Genomic DNA, 17,186 nt, shown 5'->3' with positions numbered 1-17,186 from the left:
TTCACCCCCAGAATATGAATGAACTAGAAACAGACAAGGGCTCCAAGGAACTGCAAATCATCTCAGTCCCTGAAAGTAAAGTAAAACAACCTGGTTTGCAGGATCCCAAGGCATCTGCCCGAGGGAAACATAATCCTCATGGAGCAAGATAATTTCATTCTGTGCCTTAAATTATTTCTACAGGTTTTCATATAAAACGTGTGGCGCTCAATTTTTGCCAAGTATGCGAGGAGACAACACGATACTAACAAAAACCAAGAGAAACAACAGACACTGGAAACAGACTCACAGAGGCTCCATATTAGGGAGCTATTGAACTTTAAAATAACTATACTTAGTTTGCTCAAATACATAAAAGATAAGATAGGCAATTTTGATAGAGAACTAGAAATGATTTTTTAAATCATTTTCTAGTTCTATTTTTATCCATCAATCTCATTCTTAAAATGCAGGGTGCTACAGTTCCCCACACAGGGCAACAGGAAAAGCAAGCCAAGAATCCTCTGGGAAAAGCCCAAAAGAGGCGATTGTGCTACATTCAAGGATGCTGGTCTGAGAGTGTGCTTGCAATAGTGACAATACATTGTGTAGGCACCGTCCCAATTTCTAGTAGCAAATTTGTTGCTGGTTTGTAAGATGCAACTAAACATAGACACCCTCTGAGACTCAGCAGACTCTAATCTTGAAGGGCTTTGCTCCTTTGAACGGGGACCCATCTCCCTCTTCGCTTGTATCTGCCCAGACCCAGCTCTGCCCCTGGCCCAGAGCAGTCGTGGCAAGAAAAAAAAAAAAAAAAAAAAGCAGCATTTGAGTATTTGTTTTGTGCCAGGCCCCTGCCAAGGCATTTCCACACATTGTCACATTATTCACAACCCTAGGAGGCGGCTATGACTATTTCCCCCATTTTACAGGTGGAAAAACTGAGGCCTAGGGGACCCATGGATCATGTTCAAGGTGCCCTGGTTACCAAATGTTAGAGCCAGGTGTCAACCCAGGTCTGCGTGCTCCCCCACTCCCCACCTGCTGATTGCTGGGGTGACCCCTGGATGCCTGTGGTCAGAGGAGGCCTTGGATTCTCCTCTCCACAAACACTCACTAAGCACCAACCACATCCAGGGCCCTTGCCTGGGAGAGCTGAAAGATCCAAGGCCAAGACTTAGCCAAGTGAGAACACTTTAATGGATCCGAGGTCCTAGCCACCTCTTCTTCTCTCCCCTCCTCTTCCCCATTTCTGGAACTCAGGGTCCAGCACGCAGGGAGGGCACAAGGACGGACTAGGGGAGATGCCCAGTCACGGGCATAGGATCGAAGAAGTACGGGCCACAGTGCAAAATCCTCTTGTGGCCACCGGATCTCTCCTGGGAAAGCTGGGTGGCGACTGTCGAAGAGGCTACCTTCTGGGGAGCCGAGGGGGAGCCCCCCGTCCAGTCCACATCCCAGGTCCCTTCTTAGGGAGTCAGTGCTCCCTAAGCCGAGGGACAGCAGTGTGACTTCCAGCCCAAGGTGCAGACGGGGGCTCAGCCTTCACACGGGCCTCCCACGGCCCCTGGGGGCCAGACATCCAGGCCGGGGCCTGTGGAGGGTCCCACCCCCTGAGCAGTGGAGGGCTCGGGGGCCACGAGGCAGAGCCTGCAGCCGGCCCAGGCCATGGTGGCCCCTGGCCCACTCGGCGGCTTTACCTGATTAGTGTGGTTGGGCAGGAGGGGTCCCTGTGGCCGACAGGTAGTGGCAAAAGGTAAAGAGGGGACAAAAGGGGGAAAGGGCTTCCCTGGGGGGAGGAAGTGAGGGCTGGGGAGGGGACAGAGTGAAGTGGGGCAAGTGGGGGGTCAGAGGAGAGGAGGAAAAGGGGCAAGGAGCTTGGAGAGGTGTGGGAGGCATGGGCAGATGGGACAGAGTGGGGCTGGGCAGGGCCTCTATCCTAGCCAAGGGGCTGAGGAGGAGATTCCACTAGGTGGAGAACAGGCTCTTCCTGGAGCTAACAGATTGCAGCAAGGAGGATGAGGGAGACACACCTGGAGGAACCTGTTGGCTCTGAGATTCAACAGAAGGTAAGTGTGTTTTTGAGCATGAACGAAGAGGTCATGAGCAGAAAGGAGTGCAAAGGGAGTAGCAAGATGGGCTCAGGTAACTGGAATTGGGGGACAATCCAGGCCTGGATGCCAGCCTGGGCTCTGGTGGCAAAAGCGACAGAAATCCTCTGGTCCAGGCCAAGTCAGCAGGGAAGGCAGGCAGCCCCATGCATCACCTTGCGGCCATATCCCTGTTGTGGAATAAGAACAAACAGGGGAAGGGGAGGGGGAGAGGGAGGGACGGGGAGGGAGGGGGAGCTGAGCTCAGGCCTATCAGTCCCAGCCAAGTCCCAGAACCCTCCTGCCCTCCTGGGCCCTGGAGACCCCAGATCCCAAACCCTTCCCTTCCCTTCTCAGCCCCACCCTTGGCACCAAGGAATTAAGCGGGGGGCAACTCACTCACTGGGGTCCTACAGCTTCAGGGAGGTGACCCGGGGGATGTGGAAGAGCTGAGTCTCCTCGGAGCTGGTGGAGCTGCAGCATCACAGGAAGTGAGTGAGTGAGGCCCCCAGGCCCAGACCCTCAGCCCCGACACAGGAACGAGCCCAGAGCCCGGAACTTCCTGCCTCAGAAGCTCTTCAGGGGTAGCAAGAGTGCCCAAAAGTTAGGTCTGGCGGATGTGTTGCAGCAAGAAGGATTCGGGGCAGACACATGGAAGAACTTCCTGGCCCTGGAGCTCCTCAGATTGTATGACTCTTCAGGGTTAGGCGTAAGCCTCCTCTGCCTGGAGGTCTCAGACGGGGTGCAGCAGGGGCCGGGCCCAGCAGCTGCAAGGGCTCCTTCCTGGGCCCCTGCTGCACCCCACAGTCCTGGCAGCCTCCTCACCTGAGGCGTTTCCGGATGGGACGGAAGTATTTGGAGGTCTTGACAGCAAAGATGATGCTGGGGATCAGGAAGAAGGTGCACCACCCCAGGCAGAACCAGAAGGCGTTCTGGAACACAGGAGGTGAGGTCAGCGCACTGTGTCTGGGCAGTGGCGTTTTCCCAGCCCGCTCTGCACCCCCAGTCCCCCCGCTGACTCAGTGTGGGGCATGGGGACACATTCTCAGAGCTGAGGGAAAGGACGGGGGTGCAGGCCCGCGGCAGGGGCCCCCTTACGCTGCCCCTCCCATGGGGGCCTCCACGTCCACGAGCCCTGATGGGCTGGGGGGCACTCACCCAGGGGTCAGCCACCATGTCACACAGGATCACACGGCCATTGTCCAGGGCTGTGGAGAGGGGCTGGCAGGTGGCGATTCGCTGAGTCACCTGTGGTGTCAACGTGAGGCAGGTACATGCAGACACACCCAGACCCACAGGTGCCCAGAGGGAGGTTGACAGGGACACAGACAGGCCCAGGGACACAGACAGGCCCAGGGACACAGTGGGGAGCCACTGCACAGCTGCACACAGACACACGGATGTGGCAACACAGAGAAGGGAGGACACACTGCCATCAGCTCATCGCTCACCTCCTGCCTTTCCCACCCTGTTCACCAGCCTCGGTTAAGCCCCTACTGTGTGCCCAGAGCTGTTCTCTAAGTCACACTCTCACTGGGAGGCAACACGTGTGCACACACACACGATGCACTGCACACACGTACATACTTGCATACACACATACTCCCACACGCATGTACAGACACACTCAGGGTTAAGCGAGACCCCTGTCGGTCCAGTGTGGGTGGTAGACAGCCCGCAGAGGCTGTGATCAGCAAGGGCCCGCAGGAGGAGGTGGACTTCGAGGGCAGGGCTGGCCTCAGGCAGGCTAGGCGAGGGGACCAGCACGAGGAAGGGCGGGGGGCCAGGTGTGGACGGCATGTCCCAGAGAGCCACAGCCAGCCCGGTCCACGCTCAGGCCTCAGAGAAGGGCTATGGCAGAGATTGGGAGATGGGCAGAACCCAGCCAGCCAGATGCCAGGTTTGGGAGTTTGGGTTCAATCCTGAAGGCCTAGGGCACCCCCAGGGGCTCTCGGGGGGCAGAGGAGGTTGAACAGCTGGTACCGCTGGAAGCTTGCCTGAGGCCAGGAGGGTCTGAGCCCACACTCACCTCCTCTCTCACCCAGGCCACGTACTGGGAGAAGTAGCCCATCTCCCGGGTCAGGAAACACTCACTTTCCTGCAGGGAAGAGAGAAGCCCTGGGCTGGTCGGAATCCCAGGGCCAGCACCCCTGTCCCCCATGCCTGGCACCATCAAGACAGGCCAAGCTGGCTTTCCTGGGAGCCACGGTGACGGGGCAGGGCTGGAGAATCCTGGGGTGGGAGCCCTGCGAGCCTTAACCCTTCAACTCACCTCTGACTCTGAAACCCGCCCCCCGCCCCACCCTTCCACTCACATTCTTCAGGATACGGGTGGCCCAGGTAGGCAGCTCTCCTTTCAGGTGAGTGACTCTGTCCAAGACATCTGAGGTCTCCAGCTGGGGGAGAGGAGAGGGGCTCAGTCAGGGAACAGCCACTCATTCACTCACCCATTCATTAACTCAACGTACGACACACAACATACTCACCTTGGGGTGGGCGGTGTTAGGCCCTAAGGACAGAGGCCACATATGGTGGTCCTCAAGGATCTGCCCACCCACCCTCATTTCTTCCCACCCCACCCTCAACTTCCAGTGGGACTGGGCAGAGCAGGCGAGGTCCCTAGCCAGCTGGGCCCGCACGTTCTTCCTCCCCCTGCTGCCCAGCTGCTCCCCCCTCCCCATCCATCCCCAGCAGCCACCTGGAGAAGTGGCGCAGAGGATGCCAGGGCATGGACACTGAGGTTGAGCTTAGCCTGTGAAAAAGAGATCAGGGCTGGTCACAGGAAGGAACTGGTAGGAGGGAGGGTTCCCAGCATCCCTCTCCTCTTCCTTGCCCCCTCCCTGCATCTCCCCTCCAGGTCCCGGACTCCCTGAGCCTCCAGACTTACCACAAGCCTCTGCTGAAGGAGGAGCTTCTCCTGATGGAGGTTTCTGAGCCCCTGGGCCTCCTTCTGCAGCTGCTGCCCCAGCACAGTATTGCCCTGAGGGGAGACAGATCAGAATGGCACTCTGCCAGGCCGAGACAGGCTTTGCCGACATGTCCTTCACAAAACTGTTTGACCAGACGTACTGGAGGGATGTGGAAAGTGCCGGAATCAGAGGCTGGGCTCAGAGGCAGAAAACTGAGGCCTCCTTAAGTTCCTTGGCCAGATCTGGGTTTGGGGGCCTGCGCCCAAGTTCCAAGTCCAGCCCTAGCTTGCTCTGCACATCGTGGGGGGTAGGGGAGGGGTGTCTATGAGATGTCTTGAAAAGAACTTTTTAAACTCTCTATATTTATAAATACAAAGTGCTACTTTTTCCAGTACATTTTAAGCTTCTAGAGGCAACTGTCATGATATCTGATCCATCGGGCTGTCCTCACAGCATCTGTCCCAGCAGATTCCACAAGCGGTATGCACCTAGCAATGCTTCTCAGCTGTGCGATGTCAGACCATATGTGACGTCATCTGACGTGAAGTGGGTGATAATCCACTTTAGAGATGAAGACGCCGAGGCCCAGAGATGAGGAATGATTTGCCCAAGGCCACACAGCCAGTTGGTGGTAGAGCTTGAGCCAGAGCTGATGCTACAGAACCCTTCATCCCAGCCGGGGGTCCAGAGTCTCAGCCCTCAGTGGCAGGGGCCCTCAGTCCCCTCCCCAACTCAGGCGCTCCCACCCCGTCCCCCCTCCCAGGCCTCTGGCTGCAGCCTGCCAAGTGGGGTCTCTGCTCCCTCCTCACTTGGGTCTGGGACAGTCCCTCCAGCTCCTGGGCCAGCTTCTCCACGCTGATGTTCACCACAGGCTTCTGAATCTGGAGATGGACAGGAGAGGCCAAGAGGCGATGAACCCTGGCTCTCCCAGCCCCAGAATTCCCAGTCTTTTCCAAAGCACCCACACCAGCTAAGTCTATTGTGACACATCAGTCACAGTGGGTTTGACCTGAAATTGTGGAACATATGAGACATTTTCCACTAGGAAAGAAAAAATAATGAGGCGCCCTCTGGTGTAAACCAGCGGAGAGGTGACGTCCCGCCAGCATCTGCCACAGCAGTGGGTTCAGGACCCTGGACAGCAACACACGCTGTTGGGTGGAGGCGCACTCGTTCTCGCTCAGCCCAGGTGCTGGCACCCGGGGCACATGGTCCGGAGACACCCCCAGCAGAAGAGGCCCCAGGGGCATGTGGAGGAGTCCAGGGATGGTGGAGGGCCAAGACAAGGCGAGACAGCTCCCCGACCCCCAGCTCCTCTGCGGGCCCCTCTGCTCCGCCGTGGTCTGGCCTGAGGTACCCACTGCTGACCTCAACAAGGAAGCCTGGGTAGTGGATGCTCTCAAGCCCACTGCTCTGCAGGGCCTCCAGGTCCTGGCGGGCGGCTGGGCTCAGCAGGTCCAGATTCTTCACGTCCACTTTGAGTTTCTGCAACTCCTGCTGCAGCTTGGCAGTGTACTGGAAGGGAGGGAGCAGGGTGGAGCCGTGCTCGGTGGCTGAACCAGGACCCCAGAGCTGCTGTCCTAGGTGAGGGGTCAGCAGGCCCTCAGGGCCCTCCTTCTGGATATCCAGGGCCCCTACCCTGGACACTCCCAGCCCCAGACAGGCTCCCAGCAGGCCTCTGCTCCCCACCCATCCCAGCTCCACCTTACCCCCAGCAAGACCCAGCTGTCCTCCAGCACCTATCTGGCTACTGGACAGAAGCACAGACCTTCCCAGGCCACCCAGAAGAAAAATAGCTTCCCCGGCCCATCTTTATCACGTCACCTTGTGTTAAGGTGTTCACAGCACCTGTGTGCTATTTACTTATCTGGGTACTAGTTTACTGCCATCAGCTCCATGAGAACGGCACCTCATCTGCCCCCTCTGTACCAAACCCTCAGCATCTAGAGCAGAGGCTCATACGTGGTGGGTGCCGTACAAATTTGTTGAATGTGTAAAAATGAGTGAATGGATGAACGAGTGAATAGACACAATCACATTTCTAAGACGGAGCACAGTTTAAAAAGGGACTCGATGGGGCTTCCCTGGTAGCGCAGTGGTTGAGAGTCCGCCTGCCGATGCAGGGGACACGGGTTCGCGCCCCGGTCCGGGAAGATCCCACGTGCCGCAGAGCGGCTAGGCCCGTGAGCCGTGGCCGCTGAGCCTGCGCGTCCGGAGCCTGTGCTCCGCAACGGGAGAGGCCCCGTGCCCCGGTCCGGGAAGATTCCACATGCCGCGGAGCAGCTGGGCCCGTGAGCCATGGCCACTGAGCCTGTGCCCCGCAACGGGAGAGGCCCAAGCAGTGAGAGGCCCGCGTACCGCAAAAAAAAAAAAAAAAAGGGACTCGACATTTTCCAACCACTGCTGGGAGAGATTTAAAGGGCATGAAATTCAGCCCCGATGTTTCACAGGTGAGAGGCTGAAGACGGGGGTAGCCCAGCTCAGCTCACCTCTCGCCACCCCTCACAATGCCCTCCCCGGGGGGAGAAAAGGCCCATCCTCTCAGAGGCGGGGGTCTTAGAGCAGCATTTCAGGCACCAGTAACACACAGGTAAAGGAGAGGTCTCAAGGTGGGCAGAGTCCTCCTGGTGCCCGGGAAAGCACACCTTGTCTTAATTATCTCTGCGTCATCAGCTCACTATTATCTCCTTCGAGGACAAGTTCTCCTAAGGTCACATTTGGTTTGTTGCCAGATGGCCCCCAAGGACTGCCCAGTCCCTCTGGACCTGAAGCCCTATCTGTCCAGACTCTTCTGTGACCCGGACCCCTCCCTTCCCTGGACCAGGGCTGAGAGCCCTCCCCTTTCAGCAGGCCGAGCACAGGGCCTCCTCTGCTCAGGCCCCCTGCTGCAGCCCTCCGTGGCCAGCCTTCACCCTGGGGCCTTGCAGCAGGACAGTGCCTGCTCGTTGGACCTCTCGTCTGATTAGAGACGCTGAAAGAGGAGACGGCTACGGCATTAAGGAAACTGCCCAGGTTATAGTTTAAGGCGTGGAGTTGGGACTGAAATCTGGACCACTTGGCTATGCTACCCTGCGGAGTAGCAGCAGGTGGTGGATTCAAGAGGAGTTGGTAAATAAATAAAATAAATTTAAAAAAGAAAAGAAAAAAAAAGGGCTTCCCTGGTGGCGCAGTGGTTAAGAATCCGCCCACCAACGTGAGGGACGCAGGTTCAAGCCCTGGTCCGGGAAGATCCCACATGCCGCGGAGCAACTAAGCCCGTGCGCCACAACTACTGAGCCCGCGTGCCAGAACTACCGAAGCCCGCGCGCCTAGAGCCTGTGCTCCGCAACAAGAGAAGCCACCGCAATGAGAAGCCCGCGCACCGCAACGAAGAGTAGCCCCCGCTTGCCACAACTAGAGAAAGCCCACGCGCAGCAATGAAGACCCAGTGCAGCCAAAAATAAATAAATAAAATAAATTTTTTTTTAAAAAAAAAGAGGAGTTGGAAGGTTTCTGAAGACAAGGCAGAATCGGGAGTCAGCAGTTTAGGAGGGATGGGGGGAGAAGCAGGCGGGAGAAATGTGGTTTTCCCAGGATATGCTTGGGAAGGGCTCCTGGGAGACCCTGGGAGCCAAGGCAGCTCTCCTCCCACCTCATTTAGGCGTGAAGAGAGGAAAGGAGGGGGTGTGTTACAGCTTCTGTGCACCCTTAGGAGAATCACATTCTCAAAGTATGTCTCCTCTCGTGAAGGAGCACTTCCTTTTCTTTGTTCCAGAACTGTCTCTTGCCAGTGTGAGTAAATCTCTCCAGTTCTACACATCAAGTTCTGGCAAAGTCCAGTGGTTAGGGAACAGGCCGTGGGGAGCCCTCCTCCAGTGGTACCCAACTTCATCACCATCGTTTTCACTGTCACACTCCCTCGCCAACCTCCCCGCTCCCAACTGAAGCATCCAAACCAATGGCTGTCCTCAGTCAGGACACACACCCTAGTCCTCTCACGCACTGTCACCACCTGTCCGGCCTCAACCTCACCTGTGTTCAGTGCTCAGCGCTGGTCAGAGCCTCCAGGCATTCACGCACCCACCCACACACTCTGGAAGCCGCCCTGGGCTCTAGCCCTGGGCCAGGTCCTGAGCTTGCACCTGGGTCCTCTGCCCCTGAGGCGCCTCAACTGCTCTTGCAGACTTCTCGGGTTCAAGGAGATGGTCCCTCCAGCAAGGCAAGACCAGAAGAAGGGGGATCTGCAGGAGGGGTCCCCACTGCATTCCAGAAGGTTCTCTCACCTGGCTGATATCCAGGTGCTTCTCCAGGTCATAGGAGTCATTGAGCTGCAGGACCGTCCAGAGCGCAGCCCCTTGCTTGCATTGCCTGGGGAGGAACGACAGGCATCAGAGATGAGAGGAGGGGGGGAGGGGGGGGCTGACTTCATCCTAATGGGATGCCCACCTCAGCCCCTCCTCACACCCCGTCCCCCAGCCCACGCTTCCCGCTCACTGATAGGCCAGGAGGACGCTGAGGTTCTTCTTCAGGCCAAGAAGCTGGGACAAGTTCATGGATGACGGCAAGTTCCCCGGAGTGTCTGCAAACTGGGGATGGGACACAGAGGAACGGGCCTGGAGCGGGGAGTTGGGGGCAAGGCCACCCAGCTTCCCAGGGCCTAGTCCCACGCCGCCCTGGCACAGCAGAGACCACAACCCTGTGACTCCAGCCCACACCTGCCTCTGACTCAGATCACTCCTGGGCCCTAAATCCTGGCAGGGACCCTCCCCGTGACTCACCTGCTCAATGCAACAGGGAACAAGGATCCCCAATTCCCAGACTCAGTGTTAGGAGGGCAGAGGGGCTCAGGTCTGGGTGCCATCCTTCGAGGTCCCTGCCTGGGGCCTGGGCAGCCTTCCGGGGACTCACTGGCTCTCTTCTCTCACCGGTGGTTTTCCATCTCTTTCCTTGGCCGCCTCCATCATTCCTCCTGTCTCTCTCTCCCTTTTAACCCCTCGGGCTCCTACTTCCTTCTAAACCTCCTGCTCTGCCCACAGCTCCCTCCACGTCCCTCTGGGCCCCAGAGCGGGGCAGGCCCACCTCATATAGCTCCCCGCTCTCCCAGCTCCGGCACACCAGGGTCTGCACGTTGCCACCCAGCAGGAAGGTGGTGAAGGCAAGGAGGATGAGGGGCGCAGCAAAGAGGAAGCCGAAGCCCACACCCCTGGAGGAGGCGGAGGGACAGGGTTGAGACAGGAGGGAGGACGCCCTGGACCATGCCCTCCATCCCCATCTCCATCCCGGGGCCAGCATGGTCAGTGCGTCAGCCCCGGGGCAGAGCCCTTCGGGGAGAGGAGCCAGAGGACTCAGCCTCCAGGGCAGGAGAGAGGACTCAGAACCGCTCACTGTCCCCACCCCATCCTCCCCCATCACCACTCTACCACTGGTGCCCTGGCTGGCCCTGGCAGCCTAGAGGAGAGCACAGCTGTCTTGCTCAAAGAGCCAGGGCTGCCGGCCTCTGGGCCGAGGACACATGGAGGTGACCAGCTCCAGAGCTCAGCCTCAACAGGACCACCTGGCATGGCCAGCCATGACCCACCAGCAGAGGCAGCAACCTACAGCATCTGAGTAGGACCTGTGCCACTGACCAGGGCTTCTTTGTGAGACAGGCATGGCCCCATGCCAGGATTTGAGGCTTGGAGAGTGAAACATGGGCTGGATTTCACTCACCCCTTTGGCCAGGCACCTTTATACAGTGACCCTCCTGCACAACTCAATATGGCAGCCCTGGCCTTAGAGACTATCTAGTTCAGGGCTGGCAAACAGATTCTACCTCTGGTGCCACCTCCTAAGAGTAGTGCTGCCTGGACACTGGGTTAAGCAGGATTCTGAGGCTGTATCTGGGCTCAGAGAGAAAAGGTGCCCATTAATTATTAAAGTTGCCACTGGTGTGGGAAGGGGAAGTGCTTCTTATCTGCATTCCTGCTCTAGGCCAACCCTTTTATACAAATGAGGACATCGAGGCCCAGTTGGGTTATAATTTGCCCAGGGCCACCCAACAAGTCAGCCCAGAGCTCAGTCTCTTGATCTCCAGGACTCGCTCCTGCAGCTACACCAGAAGCTGTCCGTGGGCATGAGAGGAACGTGCCAGCCCGGGGGCGGGGGGGGGGGAGACCCTCCCCCTCTCCCCAGCCCTTCTTACACCATGAGGAAGCGGGCTCCAGCCTCGCCCTTGGCTTCCGAGTGGCTGGGGTCTTCCCTCTTACAGAGCCCCCAGATGCCCAGGTTGAGGCCCAGCAGGTTACAGACCACCACAAGCAGGACCACAGAGCACAGCACGCAGCCCACAATCCACCTGCCACAGAGAAGGTGGGACGTCACGGAAAGGGCAGTAGTGGGCACAGGAGGGGCTGCTGGAGGACCTAGCGGCTGGGTGGGGCCACTACCCCAAGGCTGAGGCTTTAGAAGTGTGACTTCCTATAGGGTCCCCGGGCTCAGAGCCCCAGGGCACACAGCCAAGGTGGGGACACGGAGGCCCGATGAGAGAGGGGTCTTGGCTTAAATGGAGGCGGAGACTTAGTATAAGGAGGGTTGATGAGGGCTGGAAATTGGTTCCAGGGGGGCTGAGAAGCTGAGCTGCCCGTTCCACCCACCCCCACGGGTTCCCAGGCACCTGTATTTCTCGTATCTCTGCACCTCCTTCAGGTAGGGGCGGCTGCTCTGTTCCATCTCCTCCAGTGCTTGGCTCCAGCGAGAAGCCGCCTCCCAGCCTGGGAATTCTTCGACCAGGGTCCTCAGCTCTCTAGGCTGCTGGGCCACCACCTTCTTCAGCTCTGCCCAAAGCAGCAGGGGCTTATGGGATGGGGAAGACCCCCAGGGGCCCAGGGAGGAGATGGATGGACAGGAAGAACATCTGGGAGGCACAGAGATGGTTTACTCTCTGTCCAGGCCCAGCCAAGAGGACAGCCTTCACCTCCCCCACCCCACCACCCCACTCCTCTCTCAACAAGCCTCGTCGGTAGGGGTGGGTTGGGGGGCATCCTAGGCAGCCAGCCTGGCCCTCGGGCAGGGCCTCACCTCTGATCACGTCGGCCGTCTGCAAGGTAGCCAGAGCCGGGAGGGCGTTGAAGGTACTGTTCTCCTGCCGGAACCAAATGCAGCTGTGCCTCCTGCTCTCCGCCTGGGTGTCCTAGCTTGGGGGACCCCTGCATCACCAGGTCCAGTGGGAGAGCATCCCCCCCTCAGTGCTCCCAGCCCAGGAAATCAGGAAACAGGCTTCCCTTTGCTCTCTTGGTCAATGCCTTCTTCTCCCCTCCCTCGGCCTAGCCTGACTCAATTCCCCCAAACATTGCTCCTTCCTGTCCCCGCCCCTCTTGCTTAGACTATTGCAGTAGACTCCTAGCCATCCTCTTACCTCTCCCGGCCACTCTGCACAGGGCCACCAGGTCTATTTCCCTAAAGTCCAGCTCCAGTCTATTCTTCCAGCCTCAGGCCCCATTTCCCTCCTCCTGGAACATTCTGCTCTAGTTACCCAGCACGATTGACTCACCGTTTCCCCAACCCCGGCATCTTCCAGGCCCTGGGTCACAGGTGCTGACTCATGCTGCACCTTTCCCCACAGCCCGTCTCCACCCAGGAGAGCCCGCCTGTCGTCTGGGGCTCAGCTTGCGTGCTCGCTCCTTGGCCATCCCCGGACCCCACCCCCTGAGGGTCCTAGCTCTTCCTTCTGAGCTCCAGGCCTGCCTCCCCGACCAGACCCCGCGCACACAAGGACCAGCATCGCGAGCCTCCAGCCCAGGGCGCCACGTGGTGGGTGAGGCCCGGATGTGACCCAAGTCTTAGGTTCAACTGGGTTCCCACCCCAAAAGAGAAAAACTGAGGCCCCTCACATCTGAGCTCCCAGCCAGGCTGCGAAGAAGTCGGGTAGACTGGGGCAGGCACTCACCTCCTGGACCATGCTGGAGAAGTTGGCCTCTGGGACACCTTTCAGCCGATACAGGGCATCGTCCACAGAGGGCACCTGAAATGGTTTGAGGGGGTTGTTATGACAAAGTCCACGGAGAGGCCCGGGAGGGGTCCTTGGGGACGGATGGGGGCAGAGGCCTCTGGATACTCAGTGTCCTCGCGTGCAAGATGGGGACCACCACGGCCCCGAAGGCCCCGGGTGGCAGCGAGAGCTCACGAAGCGAAGTCACGTGAGCTCACGGCACAGCGCGCGGCCCAGGGAAGCTCTCGCCCCGCTGCCAGGATGACCATCGTTAACCCTGGGTGCGTGGAGAGGGGAGGGGCAGCCCAGGGAAAGGGACCAGGAGTCCGCTTCAGGAAACACCCGGAATAGAGGCTGCCCGGGGGTTCCTGGAGCAGCGGGCAGAGCAGCCCCTTTCGCCCCAAGGGGCCTCAGCCCTGGGCCTGCACCTGGCTGAAGTCGGCTCCCAGCTCCAAGGCGTGGGCTCTGTCCAGGGCCTCTGCACAGCCCCGGCAGCCGGGCTCCTGCAGCAGGGCCAGGAGGTGCTCCCGGTGCCTCTGGACAGCCGGCGCCAGGGCCTGCTGCCCCTCCTGAAGTTCCACGGAGGTGGCGTTCAGGGCTCGGAGGTGGTCCACGGACACCTGCAGGGCTGCGAGAGAGCCACATTTGGACTGAGTGGTCTCCACTGCGACAGCATCCTCGGAGACCTTGCCGGAGGCAGGACATCTTTCCCTCCCAAACCCAAGGGACTGGCGGTCCTTAATCTCTGTAGTTATAATGGAAGCTGCCCTGGGGCACGTTAAGCCAGGAGCGGGCAAAGGTGCCAGAAGGGATCCTAGGATAAAGCCGTGAGAAAGTCAGGGGTGGGGACCGCTGACTTCGTGTAAGAAATGCAGGGCTGGGCGAGGGCGGGGCCGGCCCCCCAGCGACACTCACCCTGGCCCAGGCTGAGCACGGAGGCCAGGACCTCATACACCGTGCTCTTGAGCTGGGTGTGGATTACGTTCCCGATGCTTCTGCTGACACCTGGAGAGCACAGGGCCGTCTGCGGGGCTGGCCCCCGGGAGCCTAGGGCCCCCCCCCACCACCCAACCATCCTCCTCCCCTGGGTTCCGGAGGGTGGTCTTGCGGCAGCGTGGCCGCCGTGCTCCCCAGCTGGACCCTATCCCCACCTCTGCGAGGGTGTTCCCAGGTGGAGCCCGGGATGAGGGGATGAGAGGCCTCCCCAAGGCAGGCCTGAGCTGGAACCCTCACCATCCAGTTCCTCCAAGACTTGCTCCTGAGGAAGGGAAAACTGCTGTGCCACGGCCTGCAGCTCCTAGGCAAACACAGGGCCGTGAGGCTGCTCTTTCCTGTCACTGGACACCCCGGCTCCCGTCCCTTCCCCAGCCCTTATTCCCCCCACTACCCGCAACAACTGACTGGGCTTCCGTCCTGAGAAAACCATGGGTGCCATCATGGATTACAGTGACTCTCCAGCAGGGGGCAGTCAGGTGCGAGCTGGAAGGGGCACCCTCTCTAATTCGCAGGCTGAGCACGAATTTGCAGGACCCACCCTGCTCTGTCCCGCCCATGGCTGGCGCTCATGGGGGCACGTGCGGGGTTACCTGGTGCTCACCTGGGGGACGTCGGAGACCAGGCCCCGGAGGCTGAGCAGAGTCTCCGGCAGGGCCTTGGCACTGGGGCCCATCTGCTCATGCGTGCGCTGGTTGGTGACAAAGGCAGTGACCACGCCGACCCTGCGGGGATGGGGGAAGAGGAAGGGGCTGGCTGGATGCCCGTGGGCACCCTGGGCCTCGGCCCACGCCTCCCGCCTGACCTGGGCGCCCCTCACAGCAGCACGAGGGTGGTCAGCAGCAGGAAGCCCACGAGGGTGCCTCGCTCGCAGGCCATCGTCTTGTGCTCCATCTTCACTCGGCCCCCACAGCGCCGGCGGCAGCGGCAGCAACAGAAGCAGAGCCCAGCGGTGGGTACCACCAGGAGGTAGAGGCCGGTGATCACGGCACACACCACGTAGCCTGCCTCATACCGCACCACCTGGGCAGGGCAGCAAGGCACGAGGGGCTGTCCTGACCCTGCCACCCCTGCCCTCTCCCGCCTGACTCCAGAGGGAAACCCGACGGGAGGGAGGCACACCCGGGGGCGGGGCGGCGGGGGCACCACGCACACATCTCGCATCTCCTTTAACTCTTGTGAGGGGCACCGTGTCCTTGGTGTTATTTACCATCCCACAAACAAGGGAACTGAAGTCCAGGGAGGCTAGGGCTCCCTGCAAACCCCACAGCCGCTGAAGGGCAGAGCCGTGGTTAGAAATCAGGTCCGGGGACTGCAGTGCTCACGGAAAAGGGGAAGGGATGCCAGAAACCCCACCCTGGGGCACACCCAGCAAGGTGGGCTGAGCCGACGAGGCCCTTCTCCTTCCTCGGTCCCTCGTGCTCACCGCTGAACGCCCTCCCCCGGCAGCTGCCCCAGCGCTCACCTCGTCCGCCTTCACGGAGGATGGCTCATTCAGCAAGGCCTTTATCAGCTCTAGGAAAAGAGTCAAGCTGGGTCTGGGGGCAGCGACTGCCCCGCCCCTGTGTCCACCCCCGCTGCCAGGCAAAGGTGGGTTCTCCGAAGGGGGTCCTCCCACCACCTCGGCACCCTCGGGGAAGGCGGTGTCACCACAGCCCCGAGCCCTCGTGCCTCAGCCGGGCTACAGCAGGCTGTGTCTGCAGGGAGGCCTGGCTCAGCCCTCCTCCTGGGCCCCCCAGGTAGGCCCTGCAGCGGGGAAGCCGGCAGCCCGGTTAAAAGCAGAGAAGGGGCCTGGCCTAGCAGCAGCCCTTCCCCTAAGAGGCAAGGGACAGGCTGGGAGCTGTCCTGCTGCCCCTCCAGGTCCTCACAACCACCACGGCGACCCAGACCCAGAGAAAAAACTCAACCAGCTCTTGGAGAACTTTGACTGTAACTTCCTCTACCTTAGGACAGAGAAACCGCGGCTCAGAGAGGAAAAGGGGCTTGTCCAAGGTCACACAGGAGGGTGATGCCCTGGGTCCCAGCCCGGGCCTTCTGGGGAGGAAGGTGGGGCTGGGGAGTGCTGGGGACCCTGCCCTCCAAGTGCCTGCCGACGGTGGGTGCGCCCCTCGGTGGAGAGGAGATTAGGGGGCAGGGTGGGGACCCAATACCCGCCGAGGCCCGCCCGGGGGAGGGGCGCACTCACCGGCGGGGAAGGGCTTGAGCTGCACCACGGCGAGGAAGCGGCGCACGGTGCCGTAGAGGGGGTCCAGGGGCCCCGGCGCGCGGACGCGAGGGGCCAGCCAGCGGGCGTTGGCCGCCGGGGCGAACGCCAGGCGCTCCGCCGGGCCGAGGGCCCCGCAGTCCGCCGCGCCCGCCCGCCGCAGGGCCAGGGCCAGGGCCAGCCCCAGGGCCAGCAGGGCCGCCAGGAGGCCGGGCGCACGCACCATGGGGTCGGCCGGTGGGCTGCGGGCCGGGCGGACGGGGCTCAGGCTGCCGAGAGCGCGGGCCGCGCACGGGGCAGGCCGTGCATCCTTCACCAGCCTCCGTCCCGCTGCTCTCGAAACCGGCCCGACAGGTTTGGGCTACCTGGGCACCCGCCCGGAGCGCGGCCGGGGCAGGGGCGGAGGCCTGGGCTGGGGGTGGGGTTTGCGGGGTGGGGGGCAGGGCCTGGTCCGGACCCGCTCCCAGCGGCCTTGGGTGGGAGCCTGGGCGCCCTCTCCCCTCCCCAGATGTTCCTGGGAGGGCTGCCTCCGGAGCGGGGTGGGGAAGGCACCTCAGTACCTCTGGGTTATCTAGGATGGCCCAGTTTCAACGATTACATCCTGCGCCCAGACGCAGCCGCCAAATCTGGGGCCTGGGAAAACAACTACCCCGTGAAAGGTCTGGCCCGGAGTGCGGCAAGACCAGCCGCCGGGCGCAGGAACCAGGCTCCTCCCCCAGCTTCCTCTGGGGCCTGCTCTGTTTCCTCGGGTCATGCCTGCGCCCGTGCCAGGTCATTCTGGAGCACAGAGGCCACAGGGCTTTGTCCAGAGCAGCTCTCTGAGGGGCCACTGAGAAGGGCACAATCCTTTGGGAGAGTAAATCCCAGCAAAGCCGTGCCCAGCAATGTCCCATCCAGTCATCAGCTGAAAGAACTATCAGGAATACGCCCAGAGATGAAGTGAGAGAGTGGCGTGGACATATAGACGCTACCAAACGTAAAATAGACAGCTAGTGGGAAGCAGCCGCATGGCACAGGGAGATCAGCTCGGTGCTTTGTGACCACCTAGAGGGGTGGGATAGGGAGGG

General features: G+C 60.5%; 1 protein-coding gene across 2 annotated transcripts; it reads right to left on the bottom strand.

Annotated features, from left to right (window-relative positions):
* Window positions 1–801: 801 nt before the first annotated feature.
* On the bottom strand, window positions 802–16,440 carry PROM2 (prominin 2). Of its 2 annotated transcripts, XM_055089053.1 has the most exons (24): window positions 16,102–16,440; window positions 15,382–15,431; window positions 14,737–14,939; window positions 14,521–14,641; window positions 14,157–14,220; window positions 13,839–13,928; window positions 13,352–13,551; window positions 12,882–12,956; window positions 12,014–12,077; window positions 11,610–11,769; window positions 11,139–11,291; window positions 10,037–10,160; window positions 9,452–9,543; window positions 9,241–9,325; window positions 6,347–6,493; window positions 5,788–5,859; window positions 4,957–5,049; window positions 4,768–4,821; window positions 4,385–4,465; window positions 4,099–4,167; window positions 3,228–3,317; window positions 2,895–3,001; window positions 2,473–2,543; window positions 802–2,260 (listed from the first exon to the last, which is right to left on the bottom strand). In XM_055089053.1, exons 1-23 carry the CDS (start codon window positions 16,343–16,345, stop codon window positions 2,480–2,482), a joined length of 2,502 nt encoding a protein of 833 aa, XP_054945028.1. In that variant the 5' UTR covers window positions 16,346–16,440; the 3' UTR covers window positions 802–2,260; window positions 2,473–2,479. The 2 variants fall into 2 exon arrangements, with proteins under 2 accessions (XP_054945028.1, XP_028352952.2); XM_028497151.2 differs by lacking the exons at window positions 14,157–14,220; window positions 14,521–14,641; window positions 14,737–14,939; window positions 15,382–15,431; window positions 16,102–16,440 and having other exon boundaries at window positions 807–2,260; window positions 2,469–2,543; window positions 13,839–13,940.
* Window positions 16,441–17,186: the final 746 nt, after the last annotated feature.

This window comes from Physeter macrocephalus, chromosome 12 (assembly GCF_002837175.3).
Source record: "Physeter macrocephalus isolate SW-GA chromosome 12, ASM283717v5, whole genome shotgun sequence".
NCBI classification, from domain to species: Eukaryota; Metazoa; Chordata; class Mammalia; order Artiodactyla; family Physeteridae; genus Physeter; species Physeter macrocephalus.
Note: the sequence above shows the minus strand (reverse complement) of the source record. Positions and strands in the feature narration are given on the sequence as shown.

Excerpts from the sequence above, each read along its gene's own strand:
- PROM2 (XM_055089053.1), bottom strand. The coding sequence starts at position 16,345 with ATGGTGCGTGCGCCCGGCCTCCTGGCGGCCCTGCTGGCCCTGGGGCTG. Across the intron at positions 10,161-11,138 it reads GGAGCCCGCTTCCTCATGGT|GGGTGTGGGCTTCGGCTTCC; the intron begins GTAAGAAGGGCT and ends CGCCTCCTCCAG. Across the intron at positions 3,318-4,098 it reads TGGCCTGGGTGAGAGAGGAG|GTGACTCAGCGAATCGCCAC; the intron begins GTGAGTGTGGGC and ends TTGACACCACAG.